Source organism: Danio rerio, chromosome 6 (assembly GCF_049306965.1).
Source record: "Danio rerio strain Tuebingen ecotype United States chromosome 6, GRCz12tu, whole genome shotgun sequence".
In the NCBI taxonomy this organism is placed as follows: domain Eukaryota; kingdom Metazoa; phylum Chordata; class Actinopteri; order Cypriniformes; family Danionidae; genus Danio; species Danio rerio.
The window spans coordinates 56,967,912-56,989,865 of record NC_133181.1 but is presented as its reverse complement, the minus strand read 5'-3'; the positions used below and the strand labels follow the sequence as shown (position 1 = coordinate 56,989,865).

The 21,954-nt window shown below is 37.1% G+C and overlaps 2 protein-coding genes across 5 annotated transcripts in view; one reads left to right on the top strand and one right to left on the bottom strand.

Annotated features, from left to right (window-relative positions):
- The window catches only part of spdef (SAM pointed domain containing ets transcription factor), a 33,076-nt gene extending 21,682 nt beyond the window's left edge, over positions 1 to 11,394 (top strand). The window contains exons 3-6 of one of the 2 annotated variants that reach the window (XM_001343041.7): positions 1,015 to 1,212; positions 2,970 to 3,017; positions 4,893 to 5,027; positions 7,220 to 11,394. In XM_001343041.7, coding sequence (XP_001343077.3) covers positions 1,015 to 1,212; positions 2,970 to 3,017; positions 4,893 to 5,027; positions 7,220 to 7,398 — 560 coding nt within the window. In that variant the 3' untranslated portion in view covers positions 7,399 to 11,394. The remainder of the gene's footprint in view (positions 1 to 1,014; positions 1,213 to 2,969; positions 3,018 to 4,892; positions 5,028 to 7,219) is intronic. The other variant, XM_073954758.1, reaches the window with a different exon arrangement.
- Positions 11,395 to 16,227: 4,833 nt separating this feature from the next.
- The window catches only part of pacsin1b (protein kinase C and casein kinase substrate in neurons 1b), a 91,409-nt gene continuing 85,682 nt past the window's right edge, over positions 16,228 to 21,954 (bottom strand). For all 3 annotated transcript variants that reach the window (XM_068221784.1, NM_001033728.1, XM_009302728.4), the window contains 2 exons: positions 21,348 to 21,538; positions 16,228 to 17,501 (listed from right to left, as the gene is read on the bottom strand). In XM_068221784.1, the coding sequence (XP_068077885.1) occupies positions 17,392 to 17,501; positions 21,348 to 21,538 (301 nt within the window). In that variant the 3' untranslated portion in view covers positions 16,228 to 17,391. The remainder of the gene's footprint in view (positions 17,502 to 21,347; positions 21,539 to 21,954) is intronic.

The window sequence follows — 21,954 nt, the reverse complement described above, 5'->3', positions numbered from 1 at the left end:
CTGGGCTAATTATCTCAGTTAAATATGAATTACATTTTTTAGCCCAAAGTTTGTCTGTATTTGACCCAATGTTGGGCTAATTATTTCAATTAAATATAAATGACACTTTTTAGCCCAAAGTTTGTGTGTATTTGACCCAATGTTGGGCTAATTATTTTAATTAAACATAAATGACACTTTTTAACCCAATGTTTGAGCATATTTGACTCAACATTAAGTTACAACAACCCACATTTTTTAGACTGCATATACAGTAGAGTGGACATGCTATAAATAATAACATTAACATACCTACTGTAAATATAGAAAAACACTACAATTGAAATACCCTGACAAATCTTGTTCACCTATGCATTAAAACCTAACATGCTGACATTTATCGTGACACTTATTCAAATGAACAAATCTCCATTCATCATCATGTTCAGCGTGAGTGACAGACAGCTCTGAGTTATGAAAGAACCGAGCAAACAATCATAATGAAACTGTTAAAAAAAGGTCTTTGAGTCAGCCAGCCCTGAAGGCAGCTGAAAGTATATACACCAGGATCTGCCTAATCCTCCGGAGTTTCACTAATATGCCCAGAGCTTTCCTTAAGGACATTCAAACCCCTCCCGTATAACGATGAGGAACCCTACCTAAGAAAGCAAACAATGCAAAATGTCTTGCAGGTATTGTTTTTGAATGTCAATGCATCTTAAAAATAGCTCGTAATTGTCTTTAATTGTCACTGGCATGCCATCTTGCAACTGATTTATTGATTTCTCAGTATTTTTTATGAGCATGATCAACTCATTTGTGGTGTCATGGTTAATTCTGCATCTTCATAAGGTCACACCACCTTGCGCGAACACCCCTCCTCACTGTTTGCTCTTCTGAATGACGCTTTCCTCCACTAACTCTCTGTAAGACATTTCAAAACATTTGGAGCTGTCCAAACAGCCCTGAAACACAACAGTGCGCTCCAGACCGATGTGTAAATTAAGACTTATCTGATCTGATCTGATCTTTCAGACCCCATGGAGTGGAATTGTGGGAACGTTCAGAAGTGGCTGTTGTGGACGGAGCATCTCTACAGGCTTCCACAGGTGGGAAAAGCTTTCCAAGACCTGGATGGGAAAGATTTATGTTCCATGAGTGAGGAAGATTTCCGACAGCGTTCGCCACAATGCAGCGAAACACTACATGCACATCTGGACATATGGAAATCAGGTGAAAAGCAAACGCTTAGATTGCTGTCTAATATAAACTGTACAGCAATGCCCTAGCAACTACTCAAATACCCTAGCAACCATATAACATTGTACTGGAAACCACTCAAACATCCTTACAAAGCTTTAGCAATGTACTAACAACCACTTTAAACTCCCTTGCAGAAAATGCAAACACTCTGATTGATGTCTCTTTATAGAAACTGTACAGCGATGCCCTAGCAACTACTCAAATACCCTAGCAACCATATAGCAATGAACTAACAATCACTTAAAAATCCTTAAAAACTTTTAGTAAGGCACTAATAACCACTTAAACACCCTTGCAAAAAATGCAAACACTTTGATTGTTGACTCTTTTTAAAAACGATACAGCAATGCCCTAGAAACTACTTAAATATCCTAGCAACCATGTAACAATGTCATGGCAACTACCGAATCATCCTTACATACTTTTAGAAATGCACAATCAACCATTTAAAACACCCTTGCAAAAACATGCAAACACTTGGATTGATGTCTCTTTATAGAAACTGTACAGCAATGCCCTAGCAACTACTCAAATATACCCTAGCAACCATATAACAATGTACTGGAAACCACTCAAACATCCTTACAAAGCTTTAGCAATGCACTAACAACCACTAAAAACACCCTTGCAAAAAATGCAAACACTCTGATTGATGTCTCTTTATAGAAACTGTACAGCAATGCCTTAGCAACTACTCAAATACCCTAGCAACCATATAACAATGTACTGGCAACTACCGAATCATCCTTACAATCTTTTAGAAATGCACTAACAACCATTTAAAACACCCTTGAAAAAACATGCAAACACTCTGATTGTTGTCTCTTTATAGAAACTGTACAGCAATGCCTTAGTAACTACTCAAATACCCTAGCAACCATATAGCAATGAACTAACAATCACTTAAACATCCTTACAAACTTTTAGCAATGCACTAATAACCACTTAAACACCCTTGCAAAAAATGCAAACACTCTGATTGTTGTCTCTTTTGAAAAACGGTACAGCAATGCTCTAGAAACTAATCAAATACCCTAGCAACCATATAACAATGTACTGGAAACCACTCAAACATCCTTACAAAGCTTTAGCAATGCACTAACAACCACTAAAAACACCCTTGCAAAAAAGGCAAACACTCTGATTGATGTCTCTTTATAGAAACTGTACAGCAATGCCTTAGCAACTACTCAAATACCCTAGAAACCATATAACAATGTACTGGCAACTACCGAATCATCCTTACAATCTTTTAGAAATGCACTAACAACCATTTAAAACACCCTTGCAAAAAATGCAAACACTCTGATTGTTGTCTCTTTATAGAAACTGTACAGCAATGCCTTAGTAACAACTCAAATACCCTAGCAACCATATGACAATAAACTAGCAACTACTTAAACATCCTTATAAACGTTTAGAATGCAATAACAACCTCTTAAAACACCCTTGCAAAAACATGCAAACACTCAGATTGTTGTCTCTATAGAAACTGTACAGCAATCCCCTAGCAACTACTCAAATACCCTAGCAACCACAACGCATTGTACTGAAATCAACTTAAACATAGCAATGTATAAACAACCACTTAAACACTCTTAAAACCATGATGATAACAACCACTTGAATACCCTAAAACACATCCATAGACTAACTTTGACATTGACATTGGGTTTTCTTTTATTTACTGTATTGTTTATGTGTATCTCTTGTTTCTTTGCATTTAGCTGCTTGGATGAAGGAAAGATGTTCGGGTGGAGAGACCAGGATGAGGGGTAAGTCAAAAATATCACAGCAAACTACACCGACAATATACAGGAAAATACCATGGCATTATCTTACAAATACCATGTCCAGACCACAGTATCAGGGAATGAAAAGACCAGCGTGAGTTATCATTATCGTGTAATTATTAACTTGTCCAGGTCAGATTAATTAATGACCAAAAACAAAAGAGGTTATCATGAGATATTTTCATTAAACTCTCATACTATTTGTATTCATATACAGTGTCATTTAGCAACATGGTGGCTCAGTAGTTAGCACTGTCACCTCACAGCAAGAAAGACACTAGTTCAAGTCCTGGCAAGGTCAGTTGGTGTTTCTGTGTGAAGTTTGCATGTTTTCCCCGTGTTGGTGTGGGTTTCATCCGGGTGCTCCGGTTTCCCCCACAGTCTAAACACATGCGCTATAGGTGAATTGAATAAACTAAATTGGCTGTAGTGTATGAGTGTGAATGACTGAGTGTGTATATGAAAGTTTCCTTTTCCATTTAGCATAAACTACAGCTATTCATTCATTCATTTTTTTGGCGGAATGAACCGCCAACTTATCCAGCACATTTTTACGCAGCAGATGCCCATCCAGCCGCAACCCATCTCTGGGATACATGCACACACAAACACTCATACACTACGGACAATTGAGCCTACCCAATTCACCTGTGCCGCATGTCTTTGGACTGTGAAGGAAACCCACGCGAACGCAGAAAGAATGTGCAAACTCCACACAGAAATGCCAACTGACCCAGCTGAGGCTCGAACCAGCTACGCAGCGAACTTCTTGCTGTGAGGCGACAGCACTAACTACTGCGCCACTGCGTCACCTAAACTACAACTATTTTTAATTTAAATAGTTAAATAAAAAACTAAAATGTTTAATGTTTTACATTTTTATATAGCATATAGTAGTTAATAAAGCCCTCCTTTGAAAGTGAAATATTTTACAATATTTCCCAGGTTGTCAACACTGGAAAACTAAAAGAAATAAGACTTTTTGCAGAGGGAAAATACAACAGGAAATACTGTGAAAAATGTCCTTGCTTATTAATGAAAAAATAAAATAAAAAAATAATTATAATTTTGCCTTCAACTAAGCAGTAAAATAAAACACCCATTTATTATTTGCAATAAAGGACAAGATTTTCCTTCTGATTTCATTCATATTATAAGTTACATTCCACCTGCATTGTGAGAAAACATTCCCATTAAAATCAATGATGAGATGTGAAATGGTTGACAAACATGCTTGTGTCAGGCACGTCTAAAGTTCAGGCAGGCTCATTGATTTTGTGTTTTCTCACACGCTTGCATACACGTGCAGTTCTGAATTTCCATTTATTCTGGCTACAGAATATATTATTTAAACGTATATGAAATTTATATACAGCTGAGGTCAATTTTATTCGTGAATTTTTCAAATATTGTTTAACAGTGCAGGAATTTTCACAGTATTTCCTATAATATTTTTTCTTCTGGAGAAAGTCTTATGGGTTTTATTTCAGCTAGAATAAAAGCAGATTTTTAATTAAAAAATAAAAACATTTTAAGGTCAAAATTATCGGCCCCTTTCAGCAATTTTTGTCTTCTGATAGTCTACAGATTTGCCTAATTAACCTAACTTGCCTAGTTAACCTAGTTAAGTCTTTAAATGTCACTTTAAGCTGTATAGAAGTGTCTTGAAAAACATCTAGTCAAATATCATGTGCTGTCATCATGACAAAGATAAAACAAATCAGTTATTAGAGATGAGTTATTAAAAGATCAGAAATGTGTTGAAGAAATCTGCTCTCCGTTAAACTAAATTGGGGAAAATATATACAAGAGGGCTAATAATTCTGACTGTATATATGTGTGTGTGTGTTCTCACAGAGGGTGAAGAGCTGTGGTCAGAAGCAGATTCATCTTGTTCTGGTCAGCCGATTCACCTGTGGCAGTTCCTCAGAGAACTCCTGCTCAAACCTCACAGTTACGGACGCTGCATTCGCTGGCTCAATAAAGAGAAAGGTGAGGACACCATGCATAATGTTCACATTCCTGGGTTTCTCATCAGCAGAAGTTGGGTAATCTTAGAGTGTAATGAATGGGAGAGTACCACACAAAAAAATGATTTCTATGTGTTCAAATAATAAAGGAAAAACTCCACTATAGTGTTTTCTTGACACTATAGGAAAGGAAATTGTATGAGACTGATAATGGCTGCCAGAACAATCTTAAAGTTAAAGTCCCGCTCATAAACAATGCATTACAAACACCTTGCATAAGCAGTAATTCAAGCTTTTTTTTATAATTTGATGTAAAAATAATATACGTAATACAAAGTATAGCTTTATATATGTACATACAATCTATTGTACATACAATACATCTATTTACGCGCAAATATCGCGATTTATCCATGCATGCCGTGTCTGGTGTGAACACAGCATAACACAGCTCTTTGTTTGTTATAAATATGTGCCCTCTAGTGGCACAAAAATAACATAATGTGCCTTTAAAAATGCACAGTGATCAGTTTGTTGGTAATGGAATGATAAAAAACTGTTAACCTTGTAAATACAGAACGCTTCAAAAAATTAAGTACTGACTTACTAAAGTACTTGTACGTAGTATATTTGTATACGTAGTATAATGTAGTATAGTACTATTTAACATCACTACTTATTAATAAGTTAATATTCTTTTTTGTTGTTGATGATTGCATTAAGAACTTTTAATGCGTGGAACCAATGAAAATGGGGGGAAAAATCATTTTAAATAAACATTTTGTGCAATGGAAAAAGTCCATGTTTTAAGTGTCTTAAATTAATCAACAGTATAATCTATAAACTTTTTTATTAGTAGTATTTTATGACATTTGATATTTTTGTCTAATTCTTAAAGATAACAAAATAATGCAATGCCATCCTATTTTTTTTATTATTATTAGCGTTTGTCTAAGTTATTAACCTCATACTTTTATTAAGTTATTAACCTCATACTAGTTCACATAAAAATTCTGTCATCATTAATTCTAACACAGAAAAACATACTCTGTATACATTTATGAAATGCAGAGAGGGGTTGAATGCAACAACAGAGTTTGAGTCTGGCAAAGAACAGTTCTAGAAAGCGAGTAAAACAAAAACAAAAGGTAAAAAAATTATTACAGAAGTAAATAGCAGGGTGAAAACGTGGTAAGACCTTTAAAAGGGTAGTAAAAGTCAGTTTGCAGTGGGGGCTTTTCTTTTTCTGGATTGCTTTTGGGGAGAGGCAGTGGCGCAGGAGGTAGTGCTGTTGCCTCACAGCATGAAGGTTGCTGGTTCGAACCTCGGCTCAGTTGGTGTTTCTGTGTGGAGTTTGCATGTTCTCCCAGCCTTTGTTCGGGTTTCCTCCGGGTGCTCCGGTTTCCCCCGCAGTCCAAAGACATGCGGTACAGGTGAATTGGGTAGGCTAAATTGTCCGTAGTGTATGAGTATGTGTGTGTGAATGTTTCCCAGAGATGGGTTGCGGCTGGAAAGGCATCCTTCGTAAAAAAAAAAACTTGCTGGATAAGTCGGCGGTTCATTCCACGGTAGCGACCCCGGATTAATAAAGGGACTAAGCCAACAAGAAAATGAATGAATGAAAGAAGAAAATGAATGAATGGATTGCTTTTGAAAACACTGTAGGGTTTAGGGAAGGCGGTGGGTGAGGAGATCGCTCAGTCAGTCAGTCAGTCTGTCATTCAGTCAGTCGACAGCAGCCTCACGCGGATTTACACGAGAAGAGCAGGCGTGAATGGCACTTACGAGAGAGATTTGAGATCCGAAAAAGCGCACACAGCAGCCTCTGGTGGATTCGTGAAAACAAAAACTGCAAAAAAAACACCTCCTGGGACATATTTTGCACTGTCCAGAAATGCATGCAGCGATACGTATAAATAATGAGCCTGGGTTGATTTATTCACCCTTTACTTGTTTTAAACATAAGTTTCATTCTTCTGTTGAACACAAATGACGGTATTTTGAAGAATGCTAAAAAACCTGCAACCATTGACTTCCATAGTATCTGTTTTTCCTATTATGAAAGCCAATGGTTTATAGCTTTTAAAAATATCTTCTTTTGAGCTCAACAGAACTCACAATCATCTGAAAGTTGAGAGTAAATAGTGAGTAATTTTTCATTTTTTGAGTGAACTATTCCTTTAATAGATGTGTATTGGATCTGTCTGTTCACAGGGATCTTCAAAATTGAGGATTCAGCTCACGTGGCTCGTCTTTGGGGCTTGAGGAAGAACCGTCCTGCTATGAACTATGACAAACTCAGCCGCTCGATTCGGCAGTACTATAAAAAGGGCATCATCCGCAAGCCAGACGTGTCACAAAGACTAGTCTATCAGTTCGTCCATCCGGTATAAGGAAACTCAACCAGCAGAACTTTATAAACTGACAAACCTCCTACACACTTCTTGCTTTTTTTGAAGACTATTTCTGGGTTTTTGCACAACAGTGAAACCAAGAAAAATGTAGGAGAAAGTTCCCAGATATCAATCATTTTCTAAGTATAAAATATAATTGTGCTCAGAAATGTCCAAAATATACTTGCACTCTTTTAAAAATGTGTGTCTGTTTAACATTCTTAAATGTACCATTATGGCAAGAAACGACAAGTACATCAGTATAGCTAAGTTGCTAATACATCAACTAATACATTGAAAACTATCTGTATATCAGAGACTCTGTAGTGTGATGTTTAAATATGCACTAATTTGTATGCAAGTTGAAGGATTTATTGAGGACATTTCTTTTATCACTACAAAAGTCAGACAATTTTCACCATGTTTAGGGATAAAATGTTAAATATATATCAGGCAAAAGTTCAGAAACAATTTCAAGGCTGAATTTGAAATATAATAATAATACAATAATAATAGTAATATTGTGAGGCATTATTTATTATATGTGTCTAAACACTCACCGGCCACTTTATTAGGTACACCTGTCCAACTGCTCGTTAACGCAAATTTCTAATCAGTCAATCACATGGCAGCAACTCTTGGCTTGGTCAAGATGATCTGCTGCAGTTCAAACCGAGCATCAGAATGGGGAGGAAAGTTGTTGCTGACCATGTCCATCCCTTTATGACCACAGTGTGCCCATCTTCTGATGGCTACTTCCAGAACGATAACGCACCATGTCATAAAGCTCAAATCATCTCAGACTGGTTTCTAGAACATGACAATGATTTCACTGAACTCAGATGGCCTCCACAGTCACCAGAGCTCAATCCAATAGAGCATCTTTGGGATGTGGTGGAATGGGAGATTCGCATCATGGATGTGCAGACGACAAATCTGCAGCAACTGTGTGATGCTATCATGTCAATATGGAGCAAAATCTCTGAGGAATATTTCCAGTACCTTGTTGAATGTATGCCACAAAGGATAAAGGCAGTTCTGAAGGCAAAAGGGGTCAAACCCAACACTAGTAAGGTGTACCTAATAAAATGGCTTGTGAGTGTATTTTAGAACGTAATAAAAGACAATAATTAACAATGAAAGTTTTTGATAAAAGATAAATTAAATAGCTGCAAAGTGACACAAAAATATTAGGATAAAATGTCTTGCAACATTACTAATGCCCCAGTAAATTATTTTATTTATAATTAATCATAATAAAATAGCCAATTAGAATGATTTATGAAGGATCATGTGACCTGGAGACTAGAGTAAAAATTCATCACAGAAATATGGGAAGTTTTTTTATAAACTAATTTCAAAAGGATCACATGCTTATGATTGTCCTTCGCTTTGAAGAATCTCCCTTTCACCCCCTTTTCCTAGATAGGGCAGCACGTTAGCCCAGTGGTTAGCACTGTTGCTTCACAGCAAGAATGTCACTGGTTCAAGTCCTTACCAGGCCCTTCGATGTTTCAATGTGGAGTTTACATGTTCTGCCCGTGCTTGTGTGGATTTCCTCCAGGTTCCCTGATTTCCTTCAACTGTCCAGACATGCAACAGAAGTGAATTGACCAAACCAAATTGGTATCATAGATGAGCTCTCAGCCAGCAGTAAATCTCTCCATAGCAATCCCTAATTTCTCTTTAGCCATAAATAGGCATGGGCCCGTATATTATTCTGAAGATATGATAACCTTGGATAAAAATATCATGTTTTTGTGATTACAGCTCTAAAAGTATATTTTTTTACATGTCTGGGTAAAAAGCTAACACTTTTTTCCCTTTTGAACACAGTATATTTTATTTTGGGAACCATTTAAAATATTTTGGAGCAGTAAACATGTCAGGCTGTAAATTTAAATGAATCAGTGACTTCTGCTGTCTTCATTTATTTCAAAAACAGATTTCTTCACAATTTAAAACAGCATCTTTGAGTTTGAAAAACTCTTTCACCTGAAGTGTCTTACCTTAAACATGAAAAGATACCATAATGTATAGTAAATACTACAGTGTTTGAAAAGTACTTAACTCTACAGCTGGGATAATATGTCAAATGACTTATAATACTGTCATTATTAAAACTGTTATAATACTGTAGTTTTATACAACTATATGATATACTTTACTATAGGGCTGCATAATGTTGAAAATAATCTGACATTGCAATATTTATTTTGCTTCAATACATATTGCAATATGAATATAATTTCAACCGGTTGATTTGAATAGCTCTATTTGAAAAGATTACATATCGACTGGGATGATCAAGTCTTTTTCTATGAAGTGCATCAGCATATAATAAATTACAAGCATGAAAATACGGCAGCGCACAAATAAAAGTGTGGTATGTGACCGTGTAACATTATTCAAGTACAGAAATTACAGAACATGGTCATCATAAATATTTAAAAATATCTGTTTTATCTTTGATAAACAATCTAATCATGCGCATACACACATTGTGATACTGATTGTCAAGCGATAACGTTATTGTTCAGCCCTACTATACTACAACAGGCCCGTAGCCAGCCTGGTGAAAGGGGTGGTTCTTTGTTCTCTAAAACTGGACTGTTTTGTAGTTATTCGTCTTATTTTGTATTTAATTATGAGATTTAAATACATTTTAAGCACTATTGTAGCGGGATTAGCTAATCGGATGATCATCATAACCACACTTTTTGATGTCCCAAATATATTTCCTAGATTAAGATTAAAGAAATATGAAGAAAATACTTATTTTTAAAATACACATTTATTACACATTTCATTAGATTAAAAAAATCTATTTTAAATGAAAAACAAACCTATTGTCATTTATTAGGCAAATTACAAATAACAAACTGGCCAGCACATTCAACTTCCTTAGTCGGAACGTGGCCATTCAAGTAATGATAATAATAATAATAAATAATAACAATGAAGTGGAGCTTTTCTAGCCACTTTTGTAAAAAATAAAATAAATAAATACATTTGAAAAATCATGGATAACAACAATTGTATTGAAATTAATTTTAATTTGATGAGTTTTTGATGGGTTATTTTCAATGTTTATGATAGCATAGCAGTCAAAATAGGACAAATTCTAAACCTATGTCAGTGAGGGACGGGTCTGGCTAAGGGCCTGTACAATACACTTATTTACTGCAGTAAAACCCAAAGTATATTATCCAAAATCAGGTCCGTGACCCCCCCCCACACACACACACACCCCCCATTATGACATACGTGAAGTCAACTTTCACTATTGACCGACTTGTTAATAAAAACATTTTACAAGTAGCCTAACTTTTATCCTAAATCTTGAACCTTATTACTTATTTTTTAACCTTATTAGAAAAAAAAAGAAAAGGTCCGAAGCACTAAAAGCAGCCTATTAAAGCTAATTTTAATACTAATTAGGCTGTGAATAAAAATCTAAAAGTTTACAGAGGTAGCTTAAATAATGTGTTGGTGCTCTTTGGGACTCATCAGAATAAACATCAAAATCAATCCAAGGCACTCAAAAACTGTGGAAAAATACTAGAAAGCCTTTTTGACATGGCTGTTCCTTAAAACTGTGGAGGTTACCCTTATAAAGTCAAGTGTAATCAAAACGTGTATGTGCAGTTTTAAGAGATAGCCAAGTCAGTAAAGGCTTTTTAATATTTTTTTCGAGTGCCTAAGACTGACTTTTGCTGTTTATACTAACTAGGCTGTTGCTGTTAGATGAATTTTCAAGAGAGGCAAGAAAAAATTTGTCATCTTGGAATTATAAGGTTTTATCTGCGTTCTGAATGGTTTTGAGATATTGAGCTTTAAAGTTTTTGCATTCCATAGCAAACAGTATGTGTGTAACATTTGTTTTTTTAAATAGAAAGTCTTAATGTAAATAAGTCATAATGTAAATAAGTTGTCATTTAATAAGAATATGTCAATAATTAAATTTTGAATAAAAATGTCAGAACATTATAATTCTAAGGTGACGAATTGTCAGCTCTTTTTTATATTTGTTTATTATAAATCTTTAGGAAATATTTTTGGTACATCAAAATGGAGGATACAACAAGCTAATCCAGCCAAAAATAGCGCTTAAAATGCCACTTATTAGAGTATTTAAACATCATAATTAAATAGAAAATTAGGTGAATAACTAGAAAAAAAAAGTCCACGTTTTGAGAAAAAAAAAAACAGCCCTTTCACCAGGCTGGCTACGGGCCTGAGTATATTATCAATTTAAACCAAAGTATACTCAAGTATTTGTTAGTTAATATTACAGTATGCTTTAACATTCATTAACAAAGTGTTGTGGACACTTTAACTTATACTTTACAGTAGTAATGGTTCAAAAACACCTCATTCACTATACATTACTATAGTATTTTTCATGTTGGTGGTATCAGCTTGGCACTGCTACTCTCTGTTACTTCAACAAAAGTCTGTCAAATACTCACTAACGGCGAATTCAAGATTTGATATAAGTTAAAGAAGCTTATCATTATTGACAAATTTTATCGTGATTTGATATATCGTTTATCGACCAAGTCTTAGTACAATACACCTGTTCACTGTGGTAAAACCAAAGTATACTCAAGTGTTTGTTAGTTAATATTACAGTATGCTTTAACATTCATTAACAAAGTGTTGTGGACACTGTAACACACTTTACTGAAGTAATGACTCAAAAATACTGTATTCACTATATATCACTACAGTATTTTTCATGTGGGCGGTATCAGCTTTGCACTGCTACTCTCTGTTACTTCAACAAAAGTCTGTCGAAAAGATTTTGATGTTTAACAGTAGCACTAAAGGCGAAAACAAGATTTAATAGATGTTAAAGGGGCTTATCATTGTTATTGCTATAAATTTTATCGCGATTCGATATAATATCGTTTAACGGCCCAACCCTACTGCAATACACCTGTTTACTGTAGTAAAACCAAAGTATACTCAAGTATTTGTTAGTTAATATTACAGTATGCTTTAACATTCAATACCAAAGTCATGTGGACGCTATAACACACTTTACTGCTAATGATTCAAAAACACTGTATTTACTATACATTACTATAGTATTTTTCATGTGGGCGGTATCAGCTTTGCACTGCTACTCTCTGTTACTTCAACAAAAGTCTCTCAAATAGATTTTGATGTTTAACAGTAGCACTAAAGGCGAAAACAAGATTTAATAGATGTTAAAGGGGCTTATCATTGTTATTGCTATAAATTTTATCGCGATTCGATATAATATCGTTTAACGGCCCAACCCTACTGCAATACACCTGTTTACTGTAGTAAAACCAAAGTATACTCAAGTATTTGTTAGTTAATATTACAGTATGCTTTAACATTCAATACCAAAGTCATGTGGACGCTATAACACACTTTACTGTAGCAAAACACTGTATTTACTATACATTACTATAGTATTTTTCGTGTGGGTGGTATCAGCTTTGCACTGCTACTCTCTGTTACTTCAACAAAAGTCTGTCGAATAGATTTTGATGTTTAACAGTAGCACTAAAGGTGAAAACGAGCAGTTTAATCGATGTTAAAGTATGTTACAGGGTTTTTTTTTCGCCAGGTCTGCCTGTCCTGCCAGCGTGTCTGTCTCTGACTGAGCAAACCTTCATTTTTGCGATAATCTCTGCCTGCCACCAAACAAACATCCCGTTTTTTCTGCCTGCTGATTAATTGCACTGCAAACCTTTCAAGTCTGTCCAAGTGAACTTTCTCCAGTTTCTTCAATAATCATCCACTTTCGCCACACACCTCCATCTTACGTCAGGTTTCAGATTCGCGCGTTTTCCGCATTCGTCACGTGTCCTGTAACGGTAAATTGGTGTAGGTTTACGTAAGGAAGCACGGAAAGTCATTACATGAGCCTGAGGGAGGTTTACTTTCTTTTGTGGCTCTTGTGTTTTGTACATTTCTATTGTGAAGTCTAATCTTCAAGAGTCAATGGCTCTTTACATGTCGGGGTTACGAAATATTAGCCGTAATCTTACAGTTATTCAAAGCTGAGAGGCCATTTGTCATTCAGTTGTTGTTCATCGTGTATTTTCATTAATAAATATTGATTTTTTTTCATTTCATGTGTCCTGTAGCCTGTATTTTATTACATATGCAAATCATAATCTTTATTACACTTTAATATAATTTTGAACTAGCAAATATGGTAACACATGGTTGTACTAACATGAACAAACAATGAACTATACATTTATTATAGTTCATGTTTATGTTAGTGAATGGTAATGAAAATAAAAATGTTCATTGTTAGTTCATGTTGACTGTGAATTAACTAATGTTAACATGCCTGAATTTGGATTTTATTAATGCACTTTTAAATGTTCATTAATAAATGCTGTACAAATATTGTTCATTCTTAGTTTGTGTTTGTAAATATATCAAGATTAACTAATGAAACCTTATTTAAAAGTGTGGCTGAATATTCATTCATTCATTCAGTCGCTTTATTCATCAGAGGTTGTCACAGTGGAGCGATCCTCTAACTTATCCAGCATATGTTTTACACAGCGGATGCCCTTCCATTACTGGGAAACATCCATACACACTCATTCACACACTCATACACTACCAATTCAGCTTATTCAATTCACCTGGAAGATACCCACGCCAGCACGGGGAGAACATGCAAACTCCATCAGAAATGCCAATTGACCCAGCTGGGACTCGAACCAGCAACCGTCTTGCTGTGAGGCGACAGTGCTAACCACAGAGCCACCTTGTCGCCTGTGACCGAATATATTGTAATAAAAATAATTATAGAATTTAAAATAATACATAATATTAATTGATTAGCATTAATACCTCTGGAATGGTATTCTTGAACATGGTATTATATAAATTTTGAGTATACATAAAATCTTAGGGTATGTAAATTTTACAAAACTTCCCACATTGCAACTCAAAATGAAAAAAAATATGTGTATTCATTAATTTTCCTTCAGCTTAGTCCCTTTATTCATTAGGGGTTGTCACAGCGGAATGAACCACCAACTTGCAGCTTATGTTTTAGAGGATGCCCTTCCAGCTGCAACTCAGTACTGGGAAACATCCATACACACTCATTCACACACACACACACACACACACACACACACACACACACACACACACACACACACACACACACACACACACACACGCACACACACCGTCCAATTTAGTTTCTTCAATTCACCTATGTGTTTGGACTGTGGGGGAAACCGAAGCACCCGGAGGAAACCCATGCCAACACAGGGAGAACATGCAAACTCCACACAGAAATGCCAACTGGCCCAGCTGGTAACCTTCTTGCAATAAGCCTTCTAAATAATAGATGGTTTGTTTAATAATAATAAAAAAGTCATTTTTGAATCATTTGAACACTTTCTGTTTTTATTTATTCAATTTTTTTTATTTAATTTCTTGTAATAACTTTGTTTTATGTCAAACAATTCAAATAATAATGAAAAAGAAGATTTTTGTTTGTGTTTTGTATTGACATGTAAATTCATTTAAAAGTATATTTGTAATGGGCGACGCGGTGGCGCATTGAGTGCCTCACAGCAAGTAGGTCGCTGGTTTAAGCCTCGGCTCGGAGTTTGCATGTGCTCCTCGTGTTGTTGTGGGTTTCCTTCGGGTGCTCCAGTTTCCCTCACAATCCAAACACTTGTGCTATAGGTGAATTTGTTGAGCGAAATTGTCCATAGGACAAAGCAGTGGCGCAGTAGGTAAGTCTGTCGCCTCACAGCAAGAAGGTCGCTGGTTCGAGGCTCGGCTGGTTCTCCCTGCATTCACGTGGGTTTCCTCCGGGTGCTCTGATTTCCCCCAAAGTCCAAACACATGTGCTATAGAGGAATTGGGTAGGCTAAACTGTCTGTAGTGTATGAGTGTGAATGAGTGTATAGATGCTTCCCAGAGATGGGTTGCAGATGGAAGGGCATCCGCTGTGTAAAACATATGCTGGATAAGTTGGTGGTTCGTTCCGCTGTGGTGACCCCTGATTAATAAAGGGACTAAGCTGAAACGAAAATGAATGAATGAATATTTTTGTTTTTTAATATTTAATTTATTATTCTAACAATTAAATAACATCATTTTTTATTATGAAATTTATTAACACAAATAGTAATTTATTATAATTTTTATAATTTTATATTTATTATATATTTATAAAAATCTAAAAGGCTAAATATTTGTATTTTTTGTAATTAAATTATTTAATAAAAACCCATTAAATTAATGTAGTAATTAATATTTATCATTTCAAAGAAGAGTACATTCTAGTACTAATAGTGAAAGCAATTATTATTATTTAATAAAAAAAATACTCATTTGTAATATTTTTTCAGAAAATATAACAGAAAAACCTGGAAAATAAAATGTTCCTAAAGATTATATATATATATATATATATATATATATATATATATATATATATATATATATATATATATATATATATATATATATATATTATAATTATGATAAATTATACTTATAATAAATAATTATAATTTATTTATTTTTGCCTTGGGATGTAAATTACATAAAAGAATTTTTACATATTATTTCTATAATTATTCAATTAACTATTAAATAGTTTACTATCATTCTAGCAATAATTTAGTGTAATATTTAAGGTAAATTTGTCCAAAAAACATTTGTGTGTGTGTGTGTGTGCGTGTGTGTGTGTGTGATTCATTGCACATTTGTTTAACAATGTAGTAAAGGTCTTCTGCGATGCTGACCTCTAGTGGTGACCCAAAGCTTCATATACATCACCTTTTTGCATCTGTCTCAGCTTTATGAGTTTTTATTGTGAACTTGAATGGAACAGTTACTACACTGACAAGAGCACATCAGTCCAGTCTAAACATACAGTATACAGTATATACAGCTCCTCGATCCTGCTCTTAAAGACACAGAAGGCCAAAAACAAAGCTTCAGTCTTAAAATACATGGCGAAAGAAACGACGGGAGGTTATTAGTAGTACCGTTGCACTGCTATGGATCGCATGTTAAAAGGCATTCCCATTTTCTTAAACAGGCAGAAAGGCAGAATAAAGACCCAAGAGCTTTTGGAAAAGTTCAGAGTTCACTGTGAAGACAGTTCAATGGTCATGAAAACATAAGAAATGAATGAAAAAAGAATCATAATTTAATCCAAAAATGCACTAAATAAACTAATTATCTCTTCTTTTCGGATTTAAATACCAAATTATGACAGAAACTCCATCAAAAACAGCATATATTAAAAAAATAATAATCATGGACACTAAAATTCTAGTCTTTTACATTTTGTTCACAGGCTTTAACATCTCAAATGAGTAACAATGAATGTGTTTTGAGGCATCAATTTGCACTTTGATGAAAAAAATAATAATCTGAATGAATGAAATCAAATCTGACATCATTTCCTTCAACACATTTTCTGGTATTTGCAAAATTCTTCAAGAAAAAATACGTCCAAAAATAACAATGCTCTACAACGACTGCCCTTGTTAAATGTAGTCCCCAAGCCCTTTAACTTTCAAACTCCTCCCATCCAATAACGTTCAGACAATCTAGCACCGCCCACTTTTCGCAATCCAATTAGCATAAAACAAGCCCCAATCTCATCACCAAACTCCAGTTTTATCAGTGTTAGGTTTACCACATTTCAAAATAAAAGTCTTTGTGTACACATTGCATAGCTGATTCTTGCTATGCTTGGCTTTGTGGACGTCAATACAGTAATATTGTTACGCGAACACATGTCAGCAGCACAATAAATCATACTGAACATGGCTACACATCATTCCCTGCTCGATATGTGTTTTTTCTCATTATGGTATTAAGGAAATGCTGCGTAATAAAGCTTCTCAGCAAGTCAGTCAGGCAAGGAAAGAGTTGCTCCAGAATCTTGCACTGGAACAGTGTTGGGGTAAAAGTCTTTAAGGCCTTCTTCGGGAAATAAGACAACTAAACAGGTTCCACATAGTTTGCTGGGTATAAGCCGAGCTGACCGCTGTCCAGACGGCCTTTACACCAGCCCTGCTCATCCTCATCCTCCAGCTTGGTCAGCTCGTCGCCTGCAAAACAAATTAGATCAAATTAAATTAAATATTAAGATCCAGTTAGTGTTAACCATCGATTTATACAGTAACTCATTCATTCATTCATTCATTTTCAATCACATTTCCGGGGACGGGTCACGAGAGCAGCAGTCTTAGGAAAGAACCCCAGACTTCCCCCTCCCCAGACACTTCCTCCAGCTCCTCTGGGAGGGATCATGAGGCGTTCCCAGGCCAGCCGAGAGACAGTTCCTCCAGCGTGTCCTAGGTCTTCCGTGAGGCCTCCTCCTGGTGGCACATGCCTGGAACACCTCTCTAAGGGTGCTTTCACACCTGCCTGATTTTGTTTGATTACATCGCACTAGAGTTCGTTTCCCCTTTTGGTGCGGTTCGTTTGGGCAGGTAAGAATGCAGCAATCGTATTCGAGCGCGCACCAAAAGCGGACCAAATAAGCGTACCGAGACCTGCTTGAAGAGGTGGTCTCGGTACGCTTTCAAACGAACCCTTCGTTTGTGGTGAGAATATGATCCGTACTAAAACAGGTCCAACCGCAAAAAGTACTTTGCGTTTTGGACTAATTCAGCTGCCGTAGACTGATGCGCTGTGCATTATGGGATATGGAGGAAAAATATTTGTTGACAGCGTTTTACCAACTGAGAGAGGGGAAAACATTACCTGATGGATCGTTGGTAATATTTTAGCAAGATGACCATGTCGCAGTTTAGCTAAATTAATTCACGCCTCCTCCTGAAGTGACGAGCGATGCATTAAACACTGTTTTCCAGCCGCGGCCGCGCTTCATTTTTATAATGTATAGTTTGTCTAAAGCAGGGATACAATCAGCCAGCGCAGTCGTCCCTCCAGAGTAAAAGGTTTTGTTTACTTGCGGGAGTTCACTGGCATTTTCCCGCACGTGAATTCTGACCAATCAATAAGCAGTTTAGGAAATATGTTCAACAACATCTGGCCAATGCGAGATGTGGATTTTGTTAGATGACTGCATTTTAATTAGTTTCAACTGGTTCGGACCAAAGCCAGCATTGTGGTGTGAAAACGTCCCAAAGATGGCAGAAGATGCAACAATGTATCATGTATTACCCTTGGTCCAGACCAAATGAAGCGAACTACAGATGTGAAAGCACCCTAAATAGATGCCCGAGCCACCTCAGCTGACTTCTCTCGATGTGGAGGAGCAGCGGCTCTACTCCGAGCTCCTCCCAGGTGACAGAGCTCCTCACCCTATCTATAATGATGTGCCCTGCCACCCTATGAAGGAAACTCATTTCAGCGGCTTGTATCTGAGATCTTGTCCTTTCGGTTATGACCCAAAGCTAATGAACATGGGTGAGAGTAGGAACGTAGATTGAGATCGAGAGCTTTGCCTTTTGGCTCAGCTGCTTATTTACCAAACGGACCGGTACATTGAACGCATTACTGCTGCCGCTGCACCAATCAACCTGTCAATCTCTAGTTCCATCCTTCCCTCACTCGAGAACAAAACCCAAGACACTTAAACTCCTCCACCTGTGGTAAGGACTTTCCTCTAACCTGGAGGTGGCAAACCACCTTTTTCTGGTAGAGCACCATGGCCTCGCACTTGGAGGTGCTGATTCTCATCCCAGCCGCGTCACACTCGGCAGCAAACCACCCCAGTGCTTGCTAAAAGTCACGTTCGATGAAGCCAACAGAACAACATCGCCTACGAATAGCAAAGATGAAATGCTGTGGTCCCCAAACCGGACCCCCTTCAGCCCAAGGCTGCGCCTTGATATTCTCTCCATAAGAATTATATGAACAGAATTGATGACATAGGGCAGCCCTGCTGGAGGCCAGCATGCACTGGAAACAAGTCTGACTTATTGCCGGCAATGCGAACCAAACTCCTACTCATTCAAGGATGAGACAGCCCTTAACAGAGCGCCTCTGACCCCATACTCAGGAACACCCTCCACAGAATGCCACAAGGGACACGGTTGAATGCTTTCTCCAAGTCCACAAAACACATGTGGACTGGTTGGGCATACTCCCATGAACCCTCGAGCACCCTGATGAGGGTATAGAGCTGGTCCAAGTGACCACAGCCTGGCGAAAACCGCATTGTTCCTCCTGGATCCTCGGTTCAACCATCGGCCAAATCCTCATCTCCAGTACCCTGACATAGACTTTCCCAGGGAAACTGAGGAGTGTGATCCCTCTATAGTTGGAGCACACCCTTCGGCCCTCTTGCCCAGTCCAGAGGTACTGTCCCCGACCTCCATGTGATATTGTAGAGACGTATCAGCCAAGACAGCCCACAACATCCAGAGAGCTAAGATACACAGGGTGAATCTCATCCACCCCCCGCTGCAAGCTACCTCAGTGACCTCAGCTCGGGTGATAGGTGAGTCCCCCCTGCATCCCCAGTCTCTGCTACTGTAAGTTCTCCCTAGATAGATAGATAGATAGATAGATGGATGGATGGATGAATGGATGGATGGATGGATGGATAAATGGATGGATGGATGGATGGATGGATGGATGGATGGATGGATGGATGGATGGATGGATGGATGGATGGATGGATGGATGGATGGATGGATGGATAGATAGATAGATAGATAGATAGATAGATAGATAGATAGATAGATAGATAGATAGATAGATAGATAGATAGATAGATAGATAGATAGATAGATAGATAGACGGATAGATAGATGGATGGATAGATGGACAAACAAACAGACAGACTGATGGACAGATAGACAGACAGGCAGACAGACGGATGGATAAATGGATGGATAGATGGATGGATGGAAAGACGAACAGACAGACGGACGGACGGACAGAGGGATGGATGGATAGATGGACAAAAGAACAGACAGACAGACTGATAGACAGATAGATAGACGGACAGACGAACGGACGAATGGATTGATGGATAGATGGACAGACAAACAGGCAGACAGATGGATGGATGGATGGATGGATGGATGGATGGATGGATAGATGGATAGATAGATAGATAGATAGATAGATAGATAGATAGATAGATAGATAGATAGATAGATAGATAGATAGATAGATAGATAGATAGATAGACGGATAGATAGATGGATGGATAGATGGACAAACAAACAGACAGACAGACTGATAGACAGATAGATAGACAGACAGACGAACGGACGGATGGATTGATGGATAGATGGACAGACAAACAGGCAGACAGATGGATGGATGGATGGATAGATAGATAGATAGATAGATAGATAGATAGATAGATAGATAGATAGATAGATAGATAGATAGATAGATAGATAGATAGATAGATAGATAGACGGATAGATAGATGGATGGATAGATGGACAAACAGACAGACAGATAGACGGACAGGCAGACGGACGGACGGATAAATGGATGGATAGATGGATGAATGGACAGACGAACAGACAGAGAGACAGACAGATAGACAGACGGATGAATAGAGGGATGGATGGATAGATGGACAAATGAACAGACAGACAGACAGACAGACAGACAGACAGACAGACAGACAGATAAATAGACGGACAGACGAACGGACGGATGGATTAATGGATAGATGGACAGACGAACAGACAGACAGACAGACAGACGGACGGATGGATAGATAGATAGAAAGATAGATAGAAAAACGATAGACTGATAGATTCTTCCTATCCATCAGCAAACCTTAAAACAATAGTAAATGTTTCATGAAGGATCACATGACACTGAAGTCTGGAGTGATGCTGAAAATGCAGCTTTTCAAATAGAACACACTTATTTTGACTTGTAATAATGCAGTTCATTTGACAGTATTTTTAAACAATGTAAGGCAGCCTAAGTGAGCATAAGATGCCTCTCACCTGCTTTAAATGTGAGCTCGTCTTGTTCTTGGCCCTCGTAGTCATACAGCGCCCTCACTCGCACTCCTTTACTGTCCTCTTCAAATGGATTTCCACCGTTGGTTTCACTGGCTGATTGTGCGGCAGTGGGCGGCTGTTCATCATCAGACCATTCTGCAGAATATTGCTGGTTCTTCTCATAACTGCTCACACTGAGGACAACATGAGAAGCACGAGTTAGCCTTTCTTTAGACTAAATCAGTGTTTCTCAACCATGCTCCTGGAGGACCACCAATACAGCATGTTTTAGATGTCTCCTTTGTCTGTCACAATCATTACAGGTCTTTCAGTCTCTGCTAATAAGCTGATGACCTGAATTTGGTTAAGGAGATAAAGAAAATATGCAGAGTTGGTGGTCCTCTAGGAATATGGTTGAGAAACACTGGACCCTTTCTCTTACTTTCACTGACTAAAAAGCTGAATTTCCATGACCTATGATAAATAGTAAAAACAGGCAGCTGTTATGTTGAGAAGTCCCTCCACAACCTTTACTGAATGTAATTCATTCATTCATTCATTCATTCATTCATTCATTCATTCATTTGTTTTTTCATCCATCCATCCATCC